This window comes from Leptidea sinapis, chromosome 6 (assembly GCF_905404315.1).
Source record: "Leptidea sinapis chromosome 6, ilLepSina1.1, whole genome shotgun sequence".
Lineage (NCBI taxonomy): Eukaryota > Metazoa > Arthropoda > Insecta > Lepidoptera > Pieridae > Leptidea > Leptidea sinapis.
Window position 1 is genome coordinate 8,975,699 of NC_066270.1, and position 20,096 is coordinate 8,995,794.

General features: G+C 35.5%; 1 protein-coding gene across 1 annotated transcript in view; it reads right to left on the minus strand.

Moving 5' to 3' along the window:
* Nucleotides 1-1,426: 1,426 nt before the first annotated feature.
* The window catches only part of LOC126964993 (sodium-coupled monocarboxylate transporter 1-like), a 48,096-nt gene continuing 29,426 nt past the window's right edge, over nt 1,427-20,096 (minus strand). The window contains exons 6-13 of the mRNA XM_050808385.1: nt 19,512-19,666; nt 15,574-15,817; nt 14,261-14,376; nt 12,843-12,942; nt 11,255-11,425; nt 10,216-10,370; nt 5,109-5,307; nt 1,427-4,255 (exon numbers count right to left, since the gene is read on the minus strand). Of these exons, the coding sequence (XP_050664342.1) occupies nt 3,977-4,255; nt 5,109-5,307; nt 10,216-10,370; nt 11,255-11,425; nt 12,843-12,942; nt 14,261-14,376; nt 15,574-15,817; nt 19,512-19,666 (1,419 nt within the window). The 3' untranslated portion in view covers nt 1,427-3,976. The remainder of the gene's footprint in view (nt 4,256-5,108; nt 5,308-10,215; nt 10,371-11,254; nt 11,426-12,842; nt 12,943-14,260; nt 14,377-15,573; nt 15,818-19,511; nt 19,667-20,096) is intronic.

A 20,096-nucleotide genomic window follows, 5' to 3' on the forward strand; every position in this document is an offset into this window, starting at 1 on the left:
TGTTGTATTTCTTCATGATGGACAATTCAAGGAAACCCTGGCGTAACGCCGACAAATACAAATATTGGGGTTGAGCAGGATCAACTGTAAAGTAGATCCTGTAGATGAAGTCACAACCTGGAGTTGAACAAGACATATCAAGATTTATGAACATGAAATCACTCGAACGGTTGGCTCAGTGGAAGAGCGCTCGCAGTGAATGTGAGAGGTCGCGGGTTCGAGTCTCGCATCGTTCATAAGCTTTGTTTTCAAATTTAATTTGCGCAATATGAATTTCCCAATATAAAACAAAAGATACAATAAGTGTAAGGTTGAATTGTGATGGATCACATGAGAGAAACAAAAATAATTGTTGGTAAAAAAGATGTAGGTACTATGTGGGACATGAGAAAAAAATAAAGGGCGGTAAAGAATAGGACGGGAGGATGATTTAAAAAAAAACGACAATTACGAATCGGTAGGTATTATTAAGTACAGGAGAAATAGGTTTTCTTCCATTCTTGGTCATAAATCGAAAACTATAACATCATAAAAATAAAAAAGTGTTGGATCGTCGTTCCTTGCATGAAGATCATGGTTTTTATGATTTAATTACAATTGTATAGTTTTCAGACATTTTCCTATGAGTAATTAATAGGACCTATAAGTCGTTATTACTTGCCAAATTTCATTCTTTTATGTCAACAGAATATATCCTACAAATTTTGATTCCCTTCAGAATGTCGAAATATATGATTGTTGTGGAAAACCGGCCGTATCTTTTTGTTATATTAGAAGTTTGATTTTTGTATATAGTTTTAATTTCAACTATACATATAATTAATATAATAATTAATATTAAACAAATTTAGTTTAGTATAAAACGTGCAGTCATTTGACATAAGTTTGAAATAATAGTAATTACAGTATGGCGATTGGCGACGAAGTATAATCCGGGTAAGTTTGAAAGCGAACAGTTGCTTATAACGTAGTGGATTTCAGCTTTATCCGTTTTTACAAGATTATAGCCGTCATCTGTCAATCTTTCCATGACTGCACGTTTCATACAAGCCAATCGCTTTTTTCTAAGAGTTACGGTAGGCTGTTAAAGGGCCTTGGCTGACAGATGGACGGACTGACGGGCACCATACTGATCCTTTAAAGATTCCGTTTTTCCTATTGTGGTACGGAACCCTAAAAAATGCGGGAACAACACAGCAAAAAAAGCCACAAATAGAAAATTAAGGCAAAAACTAGGGTCGAGGGAAATCTCTTAAAAAATACCTACTTATGATACCAATGTATTTATTTAAGAATAACGATATAGGTATTTTAAAATAATAACGGCTATTTGTAGGTTAGAAATTCACTTATTTTGGTAAGTATTATGTATTATTTATGAATAAAATGTTTGGGATTTAATAAGTCTTAAATTAAACGAGAAAAAGATATAATAATAAATCATTTATTTCAGACATGAAGTCGATAGATAATAATCCATAAAATATATATATTTATTCATGCTTTATTAGAAATTATTATAATTTAAAAAGTAAAGAAGACTGCAGTAGCAATAGCACAACCATTTAAACCTTAAACATTTTTAAATATTAATTGTAATAAGAATGGAGATTATAACAAGGTCCTAAAATAATCATAATTAAAAATTAAAGCGTAGGATATCATGATTACCTAAAAGTCCGTCAACTTAACTCGCGACCTGGCTCGAATGACAGTTCTAGGAAGTACGGTCAGCAAGACAAAATCAACAAAAGCCGTTTAAATCAACTGGGCTAGTAAAAATAGAATTTAACCTCGCACTTAATTATCGTTCAATTTTTATTGAAAGGTGAGCATAAAATCACAAAATACTGCTTGATGCTCGGTGGAGCTCTTGAAAAAAGTTTTTGGCCAATACCGGGCGTTAAGTCAAAAATATCAAGGACGCATACAAAATAATGTTACAAATTCAAGAAACAAATTTAGAATATTATCCCGATTGTTGTGTCCTTAAAATTAATAGTACTTTTCGTTACCGGAACTAGTAACGAACTTTTTTATATCTCATTTTAGTGTATTCCATACAAGTAAAAATATTGAATAATTACAAATATTAATTATGTTTTGTTCAGATACAGAACAGTATAATAATGAATAATAATCTATGGGTGCTCAGTGTGCTAAGATGCTAACGTTACTAACATGACGACGGCGGGGTGGGGAATGCGGAGAGGGAGAATGGTCGCTTCTCGACTCAGGAGATCTACTTGCGAAATCGACAACGATACAATAATACTGATAGACTAATATTTTTATTTTTTTACGATGTTAGTGTGAATGAAATATGTTTAAACCTAAATATTATCTGTGCTATGTCGCTGTTAAGTATCCAAAAGTCAAAACATAGTCAAGGCGCTAAGGACCATGCCAGACTCTGCATTACCAATTTGGTATCATTTACACATAATGTAAATGTTAAAAAAATATGTAATTAATATAATATGACCATTTTAAATTGAATAAATAATACAAAACTTGCGGATAATAAAAAAAAGTAACTCAACCCTTCTCGTCGACTTCCTATTTCACAGGCGGCCATTTGCATTATTTCTACGCAATAAACGATCATCAAAAAGACTTAGTAGTAAAAAAATCCTGTTGAATAGTAAAAAACATATAATTATTTCAATAATATTTATTAAGTATGTATATTGTATGGCAAATATATCTATACAACTTGAAACGATAATAGCACAGACAGCCTAGAAGGTGTCGTTGAGATTAACGTAAATGTGACGTTTGATTATTTGTGAAATTCGAATATTCGTCTCTGACATTTTCAACTAAGAGTAGGGGTAGCCGATAATATCGAATAATGTTTCGTTCGTTCAATCATCGTTTCGACATTGATTACGATGTAACTAAGAGTAGGATTCGACACGACTAATGCGACGATTTATCGAATATCGATTTTAGGAGTAGGCCCCCTGGGTTCTTAGTTAGGTTGACCGGCTTGCGTGTAGGTACCTACATATTGTGACATTGTGCAGGTAGGCAAGCCCTAAACGAATTAGTAATAAAAATAGTTTAAAAAAAAACTAAAAAACACGCTTTGGCTTTAAAGATAATGGTTGAAATTTAAAATGAACATCAATTTCTGCCTTATCGACAATAGATGAAAAAATTATATAAATTAACAAAAATCTTATTTTGCAAATTGAAAAATGGAATAAATTTATCAAATTAATGTATTGTCAACGGTCCTCGATAAATCTACGAAGTTTGAATGAAATCTGGCCGTTTAAATTGGATCAAAATCGCGCCCAAATGAGTCGGTTTCAAACAAACATACATACAGGTGAAGCTAATAAAAAGCGTGTAAAAAATAAGTATTAATATTATTAAAAAAAAATTGAATCTAGAATTCTAGATTATCAGACAACATTTTGGAAATTATTGCAAATGTCTTACATAAAGAATTATAAGTCTCTATTTGACATAGCTACATATTAATATTGAGAAAATCAATAGGTACGCAAAATAATATTATCTGATTTAACCTTTCTACTTAAAGCTAAGAATTATTGTTATTTTAATAATATAATATGCATAATTAAGTTAAAAAAACCTAGCTCTGTATTACCTAGATTTGTATAAATACTTAAGCACTTAAATTTCATTCGAATCGGTAAAAGCATTAAAAAATAACCTGGTGTTTAATTTCAGTTTGGTAGAATATAAGTTTATCTGAAATTAAAGCAATTCAAAATCCTACCTATTCAGAGTAACTGAAGTTCTATTAATCAGTAAATTCATGGTATAAAAGAACACTTTTACATTATTTAATACTTATCTAGTCCTAGTATTAGAAAAAATATTTTTCACCAAGTCAATTATGCGCGAAACAATTTTATGCTTCTCATACAAAATCATGACAAATGTGTTAAAAATAAATTAAATTGTTGTCTAGTGTAACAGCTTTTCTAACCTAAAACATTTAGCAAGTAGAGGTGCGTATAAACTGGGACCCCGACAGCGGTTCTAGCTTAAAACTAGTGCGTCGGCTATGATCTCCTGGTTCTTTGGCGTCGTTATCAAGCGCAGGATTGTCGTGTCCGTGAGTGAGGGCTTGTGCGTCGCTGTAGAACACTCCGCCAGCGAGCTCGGAGAGGCGCCGTCGTCTCCTCGTGTCCTTGTCGTCAGCGATGGTCGGAGGTCGCACGCTCGAACTTCGCCGCCTTTCTATCCCCATTCGTGTTGGCACACGCAATGCTTTCTGCATCACAAATTGTGTTGTTAACCAATATTACTAATATGTAAACAAGTTCAGGGTTGTGAATAATGAACCATGCATCTATTTTGTATTCCCGGCAGCATAGTAATGTTTCAGAGCAAGCGAGTGTAATCGAATTATCCGTTTCTATGCACACTACTAGACTTCTATGTATCCTACTACTAGACAAGCTCTGTGGTCTTAAATTTCTGCTCACTGAGTTTCGGTTCCGACGCCGTTTAGTCTAGTATTTAAATTCTCTTTGGTTTAGTCTGCGAGCAAGCGAGAAGACCCGTGCACTGTTTTGTAAGCCGTGAACGTTGTTTTAATCAAACTAACACCGATATTGTTTAAAGTGACCTATAAAACATTGTCATCATTATTAATAATTTAATGTATGCCATGTATTAATACATCTGCGTTTGCAAGGCATATTCACCATGCATGCTCATTCTCTGCCTGCCCACGCAATTCAAAATTGTTATTCCAATCTTCTTGTGTATGTATACTACATAGAAGTATTTTTTTCTATGTATGTATTATAGAATATTATATTACCCTACACAATCTTGGTTGGTTTGTATAGTCATATCAAAACCGGATCCTCCTTAGATACCTCTGGTCTTCTCAAAAGACCATCCATGGCAGTCTATCATATAACTCTAGTAGGATCTCATATTATGATTAAAGCGGATGTACAAATAAAATAATGTAACCTCTAAGTACGGAGGCACCATTACTAACGTAGGAATATTTTACTGTCCTCAATAATTCACTATTGACATGCAATAGAGCATCGAAGCCTCTGCCTACATATAAAATTACGCATAAAAGCGTTAGGATAATCACATCTTACCTTGACCTTCGTTGGTAACGAATTGAGAAACGAGATCACAGGTGGTGAGATCATGTCAATGGGCACTTGCGCGGGGTCTGTCACCCCGGTTATCACGGAGACCAACATGCCAACCACTAGTGTCACTAAGCAGCCCAAACCCGAGTACCATAAGTATGATATCCTGAAGAGCCAGAACACAGCTTCATCATGGTTTTCTCTGCAAAAAGAATATCATTTAGAACCCAAATTGAAATGTTCAGTTTACTAACTAATCGACGACAAATACGCGCCCGCGCACACGACAAATACACCACAGGAGTGAAGCTCCCACCACCACCGATGCTCGACTCCATTATAACAGTAAGCTGAACACGTAAGCGACGTTAGTTTAAGCGCCTTTAGCAAGACTAATGCCTAACATAGGAGGAGAAAACAAGGAGGAGGGCATTACAGGCGTCACATTTGTGCTCACATAATATGAAGTTTCCATTAGAGCCCAACGCGCTCGAAGAAAAATCGCACCAATGTGTTTGTGTCTGGAGATGCTGCGCTTCTACCTATAGAAGTGGCTGAACCACAAGTATGGTAAGATGAGTTACTATCTTACTAAAATGCTCACTGGACATGGATACTTTCGTACTTATCTGTACTGTTTCCATTTCATTATGTGTCTACAGAGTGCCCATCCTGCCCTGGAGCCAACAAAGACTCAGAGCACGTGTTTTTCGCATGCTCGTTTCAACTCCTTACGCATGACTTGGAAGATTGTTCTAGAACAACCAAATCTGCCAGAGACCTTTTGTAAGAGCGATACTGTCATCAAAGGCAGCGTGGGGCACGTGAAGCTTATACTTGACAGAAATGCTGCAATGCTGCTGTAATGCTATGCAAGGATAGGACTCTGAGACTAACTATATCACCAAGGAAGAGCGTGAAGCGATGTCTAACAGTGGTACCGCGGGGGAAACAGAGGCTGACGTCAGAAGAGGCAATTCTGAGTCAGATACCGAGCCACAGCATCAAGGCACTGACTACGTATTTTCCTATCTCTATAAAAACATATATACACACACACATGCACCTTATTGAAACTCATTACTTTCCTTCATATCGGAAACCCACTAGGAAAGAAAATTTCTAATCTAATAAGGTTTCGATAGCGAAATTTCGTTTATTTCTAGTTAAAGTATCCGCTGAATTGCGTGATCGTTTCAACAAATGTGTGATAGTGAATAGTCTTTGGAGTAGACCTACAAAGGTTCCGACTACGGAAGATAACTTTACGAAACTAACGACGATGAGCCGATATTTACAGAAAGGCAAATTTAATATTCAACTTTTTAAAACATTTAAACTAGGACGAGCAATAAAATATTAAATGCAATTAATTATTATATTTTGTTCTATATACCTATGTATATATATAATATAACTATGTAGTTACATCACTGTTGGCAGTATCAAGTGCTCTTAAGAAACCGACGTTTAACTCGGAGGTTAATTGTCGATTTGGATCCGAAAAGGCTCTGTGGTGCAATCGAAGTTGTTAATATTCATTATAATATAACCCGACAATTTATACCTGGATCACGTTACGTTATGTAATTTAATTTATTGTTCAAATACTCCTTAGTGATTACAAAAGTGACACATATACTTAGTCTGGCCATAAGTACTGTTACAAATTACAATTAAAAATAAACACAATATTACATTTGAATTTGGAAACTGTCATTTTTTTTTTATGATTGTTCATTGACTTTTCTCATTTTGGCGCCAATACATTGTACAATATCACTGTAGACATATTATTGTGACATTATTTTGCGATATTAAAATGGAGTGGGGTGAAATTTTTAAAACTCTCCATACGCTTGGTATTAGTAAAATGTTTGTGTGCCGGGCTATTAATAGGTACAATGAGACCTCCTTTGTTTGTGACATAAAATATAAGAAAGAAAATAAATATTAAAAGAAAGATCTGGCCGTCCACGTATTGTTCGAACGAAAGGTGGTCAAAGCAGTAAGGGAAAGAATTCGAAAAAATCCTGTCCAAAAGCAAAAGATTTTATCTCGGTAGATGAAGATAGCACCTAGAACAAGCCTAGAACCATGTCGCGTATTTTAAAAGATGACCTAGGACTTGCAGCCTATAAGACAAGTACTGGTCATTTCTAAACGGATAATTTAAAAAAGAACATGGTGGTAAAATCGAAACAACTACATATAAATAACTAAAACATATAAATTTTTATTTATTAATTAATATTAAAGGTTTGCATAAGAGGTGTTTTAAATAAATTCAATTTTTGAAGTCGGTTTTTTTAAACGTAGTTTTTTAGTACGTCAAATCTAAATAACGTTCGTTACGTCAGTCGGCAATGATGTTTGATTTACTACTATACCTACGCCAATAATTTCTTTTTATCTTTAATTCCCAATATGTTGGTACACACACACGTACAACATTTTTTTTTATTGGGCCTGGGCTGGTTACTATACGCGTACCTTCAAATAATAACAGTGAAAAACAGAACTCAAAATATTTAATATTATATATTAAGTATTTTTGGTATGTTTGTTTGTTTGTTTGTTATGCCTTCACTCATTAACGCCTCAGACGATCATAATACTTGATGACACATCACACATACCACAGGGTAGGGATGGATACTTACGTCTAAGCCACAGAGTAGGAATGGATACTTAGGTACAACTAAAAGAAATACGGTGACCAGCATTCTAATTTTCCGTGCCATAGTGCATTTTAAGTACTTTTTAAAAATTTGTAAATTGTCTTTGGTCGCCTTCTTCTTATCATTACCGTACACGTAAGTGTCCATCCCTATTCTGTGGTTTTACACGTAAGTATCCATCTCTACTTCAACAGCTACAAATGTATTTTTGTAAATTAATGAACAAAAATCAGTTTGGTTTCACTAGGGGCTTATCAACAATTAATGCGGGTACTAGACTCATTGAGCACATCTTTGACGCCTGGGAAGAGTCACAGGATGCATTGGGCATTTTTTGTGATTTGTCAAAAGCATTTGACTGCGTCCACCATGACACTTTACTCCTAAAACTAAAGCATTATGGAGTGACAAATAGAGCCCTAAATCTGTTAAAATCATATTTAAGCGAAAGAGTTCAGATAGTCGATGTAAATGGCAAACGGTCTTCGGGTAAACCTGTGGAAATAGGTGTTCCACAGGGTTCTATTCTCTGTCCTTTCTTGTTTCTTATATATATTAACGATCTACCGTTTGTGGTAGATGATAGCCATGAGATTGTATTGTTTGCTGATGATACTTCACTTATTTTTAAGGTGAAGCGACGTGCAGATATTGATGACGAGGTAAGCAATGCACTCTCAAAGATAGTGCGTTGGTTTGAGACGAATAATCTGCACTTAAACAGTAAAAAAACACAGTGTTTACGGTTTATTGCACCAAACACAGCGGAGGTACAAACCAACGTACTTTTAAATGACCAGAGATTGGAACTTGTGGACACTACGGTCTTCTTGGGTATCACGTTAGATAAAAAGCTTCAGTGGGGTCCACATATTACCCATCTAGCAGATAGACTCAGCTCTGCGGCATATGCAGTTAGAAAGATTAGAGAGTACACGAATGTTGCGACCGCTAGATTAGTGTACTTTAGTTATTTTCACAGCATCATGACGTACGGTATATTAATATGGGGTCATGCTGCTGACATTGATATAGTGTTTGCACTGCAAAAGAGAGCTGTTCGTGCTATATATCAGCTTGGTTATAGACAGTCTCTCAAAGAAAAATTTAAAGAAATAAATATTATGACTGTTCATTGTCAGTACATTTATGAAAATTTAATATATGTTCACAAAAATCGTCACCTTTTTGCTCTTAATAGTGATTTTCATTATTATAATACTAGAAATAAGGGATTGCTTGTAACTAATTCTAGTAGGCTTCATAAGATACATAATAGCTTTAAGGGTAAATGTATACACTTCTACAATAAAGTCCCAGCCACTGTTCAGGCATTATCTATAAATAAATTTAAATGTTTTATAAAAAAATGGCTCTGTCCTATTACTCCACTGTTGAATATCTAAATGATCGGACAGCCTGGGACTAGATTGTGATTATTTTATAGCGATAGAAATGACTGTACAATATTGTATATTTTTATTGAAAAGAGCGCAAAGAAAAGAATGCTGGGAGAGTTTCTTGCGCCGCTTCTTCTCTCTCAGAGCGCCATTTGTTTCCAAAGCGGTAGTAGTATCTAGTAGTATAAGAAATGACATCAAAAAGAATTCTAAAGGAATCAATTTTGAGAAAATAAATGCCTTTTATGCCTTTTTACTCTGTGGTTTTACACATAAGTATCCATCTCTACTCTGTTGTTTTATACGTAAGTATCCATCCCTACTCTGTGGTTTTACACGTAAGTATCCATCCCTACTCTGTGGTTTTACACGTAAGTATCCATCCCTATTCTGTGGTTTTACACGTAAGTATCCATCCCTATTCTGTGGTTTTGCACGTAAGTATCCATCTCTACTCTGTGGTTTTACACGTAAGTATCCATCCCTACTCTGTGGTTTTACACGTAAGTATCCATCCCTATTCTGTGGTTTTACACGTAAGTATCCATCCCTATTCTGTGGTTTTGCACGTAAGTATCCATCTCTACTCTGTGGTTTTATACGTAAGTATCCATCCCTATTCTGTGGTTTTATACGTAAGTATCCCTCTCTATTCTGTGGTTTTGCACGTAAGTATCCATCTCTACTCTGTGGTTTTACACGTAAGTATCCATCCCTACTCTGTGGTTTTACACGTAAGTATCCATCCCTATTCTGTGGTTTTACACGTAAGTATCCATCCCTATTCTGTGGTTTTGCACGTAAGTATCCATCTCTACTCTGTGGTTTTATACGTAAGTATCCATCCCTATTCTGTGGTTTTACACGTAAGTATCCCTCTCTACTCTGTGGTTTTACACGTAAGTATCCATACCTGCTCTGTGGTGTTACACGTATGTATACCTCTCTACTCTGTTGTTTTACACGTAAGTATCCATATCTGCTCTGTGGTTTTACACGTAAGTATCCATCCCCACTCTGTTGTTTTACCTTGATATAGCTGATATGTCAGATGTGAGATTGTAGGAAGCTGGGCACGAGTCGATGGAAGCCGGCAGTCTGGGCAAGGGGAGCTGAGCGACCTGTGCTCCTCCCCCGGCCGCCACCACCACCAATAATCCAAACACCCCACCCGCCGTGGCACCCTGTAAGCAAACCAGAGGAAAGCGAATAATAAAGAGCAAATGTGTAATTATATGGAACCACGATGCAGCATCAGCATAATATCCGAAAGAATAAAAAACTAATATATATATAATGTTTTACTTATTCATAAAATAATAAAAACCTCTGTCAGGTCCATAATATTATCCGAATCCATAGAACAGAAAACTAGTTTTTTCTGTGCCGTGTCCGAATCCATATTATAGTGTAGAAAACGCTAATGTGTATAATTCATACAAATACCACGCTACAATACCTATAATAATTCCATAAATGGATTCAAATTCAAATATTTTTATTTAAAATAGGATTTATAATCACTTATTCAACGTCAAAAACTAGCACCACCAAATGTATTCCTAGTGCATCCGTACTACACACGTCCAACCACGAAACGATAAATAAGAGAGATCACCAAAACATTATTATAGGTCGGTTACTGAAATCGCAAAAATCAATATTATGGATGTATGGAGTAAAGTTATAATGACCGATCTTTATAGATTCTATAATATCTAATCAATAGAAATCGCTTTTAAAAGCAGTAAGTAGCTTGTGAAGTGTAATTTCCTTGAATGTGCTACACTTCTCTCAGGGACTCTTCTACTATTCCAATAATGTTTAAGACTTCAGTCATTTAAAAAGGAAAAATATTTATAGTAGTAACAAAAATGGTACCAACCTATGATTTTCTGTTATGGGAGTAACACCTATGACAGAAGACACCGCTCTTCCATATCAATCTATTACAACCATAAACATAGTATACTTTATTTAGTGTCCATTAGTCTCCTGTCAAATTGGACCGCAATACGTGACTATAACATGCAAACGGCTACATCCTCCCACCATGACTGATACTAACCTTGGAGTTGGCCCAAGGGAACAGCATTCCTAGACTGAAGAGCCCCAATGAAACACCTCCAGTCATGCCGTTGAACGATAACGCCAGTTGTAGAACTGGGCCAAGTCGCTCTACCAAGAACACTAGAGCAAACGATATGGCCCCACAAGCCAAGCAAACCCATTTCGCAATCTGAAACATGATTTAATAATTGTTATGAGATACGGAGATGCGAGTGTAAATGCCTACTATTACATTTGGCTTGGCACCGTCTTAAAACCTATCAATAGGTAGCATAATATATAAATAATACCTATTTTATTAATATTAAAGGTAGGTAAAGTTTTGCATAAGATGTGTATTAAATATTTTTTTTAAAGTTATATTATACATTTTTATTTTTGAAGTCGGTTTTTTTAATCTAAGTTTTTTTTTATTTTTTACCTTTGTGTCAGTTAATAATAATAATATATAATCAACCTGAATGAGAACTCCTAAAAAAACTGTACACAAACTACAATTACATCATCCACGGAAACAAAAATTTTCATTAAAATGTTCATAAAATGAAAAAAACTGGGCCAAACTGTAAAACAAATACCGATCGAATTGAGAACCTCCTCCTTTTTGAAGTCGGTTAAAAATAGGGGTAGGTCCCCGGGAATTTATTCACCTAGTTTTTGTTTACGTGGTAATCTGACAGTTGAAATGAATTGAGTTAATAAAGGCATAAAAGGCATTTATTTTATCAAAATTGATCCTTTAGAATTCTTTTTGATGTCATTTCTAATAACTATTAGATACTACTACCGCTTCAGAAACAAATGGAGAGAGAGAAGAAACGGCGCAAGAAACTCTCCCAGCATTCTTTTTTTGCGCTCTTTTCAATAAAAAGAGTTTTAAATCGATCTGTTTACATTATCAATCGATTACACTCACTAAGAAGTTCGCTCAGTTGGTAACAGCGCTCAGAGGGAGAGCTCAGGGTCGCAGTTGGAGCCCCGCATCGTTCATAATTTTAGTTTTAAATTTAATTTGTATGAGGATTCTGTTTAAAAATTTGAAATAAGTAATCTATATGGTCCTGAACTCGAGCCAACTGTTGCGATATTACATGACCTCTGTGTCGACACCAAACGTAGGTGACGCGTTGACTAAAGATGGATACATTTAGCTTCATTGTAAATAAAAACCGCCTGACAGTACCTAATTGAAAAAAAGGTCAGGTACGGCGAATTTATTCTTTAAATTTAACCAGTGGGAGGCACCTATGCACAAGATGCCGGCTAGATTATGGGTACCACAACGGCGCCTATTTCTGCTGTGAAGCAGTAATGTGTAAGCATTATTATGTTTCGGTCTGAAGAGTTAATGATATTACTGGGCAAATGAGACTTAACATCTTATGTCTCAAGGTGACGAGCGCAGTTGTAGTGCCGCTCAGAATATAGCACTGCATTTTAATGGGCAGGGCGTATCAATTACCATCAGATGAACGTCCTGCTCGTCTCGTCCCTTATTTTCATTAAAATAAAGATCTCAGCTCAATTTTCGTACACAGATCGGTGTAGTGGAAACTGGTTTTAACACAAAAATAGCATTTACTTACAATAGCTCCTTTATCTTCAGGCAATGTCCAACCTAAAAGTCCATTTGCTAAATCTTGACATGCGACAGCGGCTAATGAATTTAGCGCTGATGCAACTGTCCTGTTAAACAAACAATGGCATCATTATTAATTTTGAAATAAATTTGCAAGTATTTTAAATGTTAATCAATATTATCGTTGCGAAATGTGTTCATGTAATAAAACCTCTAACTCTGTCGTCGATTGTAGATAAATACTAAATGATGTATAAATTGAGATCCTAATTTGTGGGACGCGATCCTCAAATTGGAACCGGTATGTTGGCTGGTCATTTCTGGTTATTACTTTAATTCTAGGTCTAACAAGGAATCCGATTCAGTTATTACAGTGACTTCATACGCTCTGGATTGTAATTTCTGTAAAAAAAGTGCAATGGTGTGTTCAAACAAAATATAACGTAAATAATACTTAGATCTATAAAGCGTACTAAGACTTTGCTCAGACTTTACTTACGTAAAACTTAGCTGAGTGTGATAAACGCGAACTTGACTTTTGCATTGGACTGTCTTAGCTTAAGCTGAGTATAATTTCAGCTGTCAAATGACTATAAAAACGAAATTAAGGATTACGCTAAGATTAAATTTAAATTCTTTCTAATATATAAAATTCTCGTGTCATGGTGTTAAACTTTGAACTCTTCCGAAACGGCTTGACTGCTTCTCATGAAATTTTGAGTGCATATTGGGTAGGTCTGAGAATCAGACAACATCTATTTTTCATCTCCCTAAATGTTAATTTGTCCACACGAAATTTTGTTTTTTAATTTTTTTTGACATTTTTTTTTTTCAATTTGTTTGATTATGAGTCAGCATTAAAAAATACATACAACTTCAAATTTTCACCCATCTACGATCAACAGTTACTTTTGTATCGCGATTTTAATATCGGCAATGCAACGTTTGCTGGGTCAGCTAGTGTTTTATTAAAAAATTGCTTTGTCGTAAATCCTAATACTCCACAGCTGAATATCTAAGTGATCGGACAGCGTGGGACTTTGTTTTATAGAGATAGAAATGACTGTACAATATTGTATATTTTTAAGTTCTAATAAGCATTAATCTATTACAAGAGACTTGATCCTGCAGACAAACTGTCCAAACAGTTTTGCGGGACTATGTTAGCTTTTAAGATTCATTCTGTAAATGATTAATAGTATAAATAAATAAAAATAAAATAATTGAAAAGAGCGCAAAAAAAAAAAGCTGAATTATGAATATATTAGAAATGACATCAAATAGAATTCTAAAGGAATCAATTTTGAGAAAATAAATGCCTTATATGCCTTTTTTATGCCTTACACTCAGCTAAGTTTTACGTACCTATGTAAAGTCTAAGTGCGCTGTTTAGATTTCAGCCTTGTGTGTGTATTACGATCATACCCAAGACTGGCAGCGAAGATGCCTGCGACGAAGAAGCCAGGAACTCCTCGGTATTGTCCAAATTCTCTAACAACATACAGTGGGAGGAGGCGGTCGGAGGCGTTTATGAGACCAGCCTAAAATGAAGCATTCAAGATTCATCAGGTAAGTCATTTATTGCTGGAAAATATAATTATTAGATAATAAGGGGCAAGACGAGCAGGACGTTCAGCTGATGGTAATTGATACGCCCTGCCCATTACAATGGAGTGCCGCTCAGGATTCTTGAAACCCCAAAAATTCTGAATGACACTACAGCTGCGCTCGTCACCTTGAGACATAAGATGTTAAGTCTCATTTGCCCAGTAATCTCATTAGCTACGGCACCCTTCAGATCGAAATACAGTAAGTAATACTTACACTGCTTCACGGCAGAAATAGGCGCCGTTGTAGTACCCATAATCTAGCCGGCATCCTGTGCAAAGGTGCCTCCCACTGGTATATCTAAGTTGGAGTATGCTTTAGTCTTGAAGGTTCGTAAGTCGTATGGATTCGATAATATACTACAAACGGTAATTGAGTACAAGAGAACGCTATACGAGGCAAGAAGTTCTGCACAAAACGCGCGGCTGTAGAATGCCAGAATATGATCCGGGGGGAATTTCAGATTTTGACGTGAAATTGAAATTGGGAAGCTGGAAGCAACCCGAACAAATTCTCTGACTCCGTGATAAATATAACCAATCTATCAAAATATAATACAGGCATGTCATGTAAAATATTGAATTAAATTTGAAACAAATTGAGTAGCTTCAAGTAAATCTATAATGTCCGCATGGACGTTTCGAGTTCAAAACAGCGTACAGATCATCTGAAGGTTGGTGATCGCGCCGCTTTTGCAACACCGGAGGCATCACAGGAGCGTGACCGGATACATAACAACCCGGTAGTTCATTCCTCAATTTGGTTTTACGTCGAAGATAGTTCCTTGAAAATCGAACTGTGTATAAACGCTACACATCTAGGCTGCGCCGGATTAGGCAAGCGCGGGGCCCGTAGCTAGTTTTTTCAATGGGCCCTGTGCCCCTTTATTTATATTGGAAATATTCAGTTACCGAGTAATTTGAATATACCACATCTTAATAAGTTTCACTCAAACTCAAAACTCACTTTAGGCAGAGATTGATTGAAAGAGATTGGGTTTGAATATGCGGATCCCCTTTCACGTGGGGCCCCTAGCAATCGCTACTCTTGCTCGTGGGTAATCAGGCACTGCAAACGGCGCCTCATAACGCTTTCCCTTGGTCTAAATATTTTGTATTTGAGATAAATACCTCGATAGGATCGCAGCCTTGATAATGCGCTGCAAGTACGGCACCGGTGATGAAATTGACGGAGTAGACGCCGATCAGACCGACGGCGGCGATCCAGAGCGCGACGCGAGCTTGGCTCAACCTCTCTACTGACAGATACTTCTGTATGGAGGCCTGGTTGGCACAGAACATGCTGATCCAGTACATGGTCCCACCTACAACCACTGACCAGAAGGAGTGACGCACGGTGGGGTCCGGGTCCATTCTAAAAATAATCATAGTTGTTAGTTTGCGTTTTCTTTGATGGTGCTGTTTATACTTTTATCTACACCAATGCTTTAAGTCCTCTATTAAAGATTCTGAAACAGTTAGCTTATTGCCAACATTAAAACACCCAATGTTCTAGTTCCATTACATCATCCAAACGAGTGTTGTAATGTTGTACTGAATTTCATAACAACACTCCTATGTTTTTTTTTCGATCCCTTCATGCGCAAAGAGTTTCAACAGACAGCCACATTCTTATTGCTCGATGCGTGGTATCTGTATGAATTTCAAAAAAAGAACATTTTCGTTTACCTATGCGCGTTCCACACTACAGGACATCGCGCGCCATAAAAAAAAGGAGGTTATTCGAATCCCCGCCATTTTTCTTCGATATTTTTATTGTTTTGTTTACAAAAAATGAGCGAATCATTTTAAACGCTGAATATTCGAGTGTATTTTAATTATTGCACAATACAAAATGTAAATTACTATACTAAAATAAATAATTGATACATTAATACTTAGTTTATTTGTATATTATAATCAGTAATGAATGATATTAGGTTACTACTAGGACTGGTGTTTTAATAATAATAAATAATAATAATAAATTGTTTATTTCTTTAACAAAAAGTACTTAAAAACTAGGGGCAGGTGTCTCCCGTTAAGCTTATCGCTGTGTTGGGAGTCACCGCTCTTTAACCTTTACTTATGACAAACAAAATTACATTATACTTAAGAGTTATTCATACATGTAAAAGTTAACTAATAAAAATATAATTTTGACTTTTTTTTTACAATGCAAATTACACAAATGAAATAATATGTTAAATGTTAGCAGTAAGCTAACTGTTCCAGAATCTTTTAGAGGATTCATATTCTGGGTGTAGATAAAATATTGTATGCGTTGATAATTAGGTATTAAAACACTCATGAGATACTATTATCACACGAGGCGCAGCCGAATCCACATTCGTGTTTTAATACCCCTTATTACAAAACAGTTGCATAAATAACTATGACCTCAATACAGCCGAGTAGTAAACGATACATAGTCTTTACAAAAATAAAAAAACAAATGATTATAATAAGACAACGAATTGCAAATATATTTGATCATTAACGGCCGTTTTCAAAAACCGATCTACCCTTAGTTTAACTTACTACAGGTAGACAAATCTATCCTTTTACGCTTACTTACATTTCAATAACCTATAGACATAAAGCATTGGACTATAACTATATTAGATATAACTATGGATAGATATGATCTTGTCATGAAACGGTGACACCAATGTATCCGTAACTAGAGATACGTTATTGAATACGGTCGTTATACGTCTAAATGGACAGCTGTGAAAACGTTGAAAAAAAAATTTAAGGTTGTCTGTTAATATCTATTTTGAGCAATGCACGCACACTAACACAAGATGATATACAAATCGCGAGTGTAAGAGGTAGCTTGTCACGCACACTAAAGTAATAAACCTGGCCTGTTTTCATCGATTGTCTAGTAGCAAGAGGTCTCTACCTATACGTATAAATTATCTAAGGCAAATATCATTTAAAATTAACAGGACAGATCTATTTCTTATTGCTGGAAAATAAAATTGTATGAAAAAAGGCTGACTTTTCAAAAAAAATAAAAGAAGTAACTCACATAGGTACTTTCTTTATATATAAATTGTAACTTAACAATATATTATCGTTTTCCGGGTTGTATTTATACAGACTAACAAAGATATGTAGCATTTTTACACTAGTACACGAATCGGCAAATATTATTTTGCAAATAGGAGTAAATTAAATGCCCGCGCCCGCTCATTGTTTGAATTGTCATATGTAATCTAATTTTATTGAATTATTTGTATTACGAATGTATAGGTATTTCTGAGTGAAAAATATAAGTTCCGGATAAGTAATCACCATAAATTATATACTAAAGTATTCTCCGAAAAATGCTGCATCTTTTGGTATAAGTATTATTCCGATTGGTTCAGTCGTTTACGCAGTATAACCGAAGGGGAAACGGCTCCAAATTTATTAATATATTTAATAGATTTAAGTCGAAGCTGCCGAAGTAGTAGCGGTCACGCCCAATAAACTAATAAAAGTCATAGGTACAAATAATTTATTTACTTAAAAATGTTTTTTTTTTATGGAATAGGAGGACAAACGAGCGTACGGGTCACCTGGTGTTAAGTGATCACCGCCGCCCACATTCTCTTGCAACACGTAGGAATCACAAGAGCGTTGCCGGCCTTTAAGGAAGGTGTACGCGCTTTTTTTGAATGTACCCAAGTCGTATTGTCCCGGAAACACCGCACAAGGAAGCTCATTCCACAGCTTCGTAGTACGAGGAAGAAAGCTCCTTGAAAACCGCACTGTGGAGGACCGCCACACATCCAGATGGTGGGGATGATATATTAACTTGTGGCGTGTCGTGTGAAGGTGGAATTACTACTTAAAAGTGATTCCTATACAATTCGTTTTAATAACACCGAACTAATGACGCACTGAAAGAGAAGAAACAGCAAATGAAACTAACCCGGTATTCTGTTTTGGCCTTTTTCAATCCGTAATATAATATTTCACACGAGTTACTGCTGAAGACATTCAAAATCAATACTCTGGTGGCGATCGTTTAGATTTTAAATAATATGCAGATTAGTATAAGATATAGGTCAACAGAGCCATTCCTTTTTGAAGCCAAAACTTCTTTAGCGGCGGTGAGCACTTTTCTTGGGATGGGTATAAAATGATAAACTCGCGTCAGGTGACCTGATTGAAAATTCGTAAGACAGAGGGACTTGAGTCTTTTATGATTATAAACTATATATAATAAAATAAATTTATTAAAAAAATATAATTATGTACCATAAATTGTCATTTTTGTGTACGATAACGCAATAAATGAATACTTTATTTAACTACATAAATGCTAGTACTTTTATACTGATAAATAAAGCAATTCATGCGAAATTATTTTTACCAAATTTTATATGCATATTTAGTAGGTCTGAGAATCGGCTAATTTTCATCCCCCTAAATGTTAAGGGTAGGCCACCCCAAAAATTATTTTATTATTTTTTTGACAATTCTTTTTATTTTTATTTTATTGTGATTCAGTATTGAAAAATACATACAAATTTAAATTTTCGCCTTTCTACAATCTACAACTATTTTTATATCACGATTTTTATATTATTCTGTTCCATCCACCAAACCGATATAGGATTGCAAGATGGCAATCGAATACAATAATTGTAGTACGATAATATATTTGGTAGGTCTGAGAATCGGTTGCATCAAAATTTTAATAATTGTTTTTTTTTTTTAATATGTTATATGGCGTTATATATACGACGTTGGGTCGGCTAGTATTTTTATAAAAAAAGGGCCCAGTGAGTTTCTAGCGTCCGTTCTTCTCAGGTCTGAGGCACTCTATTTTGAATGGAAGGTAGTTTTAGACCTTTCAAGAAGGGATTTGAAATCCTATTTTGAATAAAAATATTTTAATTTAAAATTGAATTTACCTGAGTGATCATTTCATCCTCAGCCAGACATCCTCTCACCTCTGCAGTTCTGCACTTAGGCCTTTCCGTTACACCGTTTATGAAAAGGTGCTGATTAAGTGATGAGTAAGCTTAAACCATTATTGTTACTTATATTGTACTATGTGCTATACTTACTTGAAGAAGTGCAGTCGATCTGTTTTTCTAGCGTTGTCCCAGACTGCATCGAACCCACCTACTTGGGCGGCGCCCAATGCAAGGATTGTTGCTAATGACCCGAGTAATACAGCCGTTTGAAACGAGTCCGTCATAATAACTGCTTTCATACCACCCTTAAATAAAAATATAATAATATACACAGTCAGCTTAGGATAAATTAAACATATTGAATTTAATTTAGTATGCAATATAAAGTAGTAGGAGAGCCAAATTCACCGACATAGCCGAAATTATTGCGACACTTAAGTGGCAGTGGGCAGGGCACATAGTTCGACGGACAGATGGCCGCTGGGGCAGAAAAGTCCTCGAATGGCGACCACATACCGGAAGACTTGGTTTTGGTAGAATGGACTCACGATATGGCCAAAATCGCCTGAATACGTAGGATGCGGGCAGCGCAGGACCAATCGTCGTGGAAATCTTTGGGGGAGGCCTTTGTCCAGCAGTGGACGTCTTCCGGCTGATGATGATGATGATAAAGTTAATAACTTTTCGGTATACATATAAAAATACTAAAAAAATTGTTTCATATCAAAATAATAT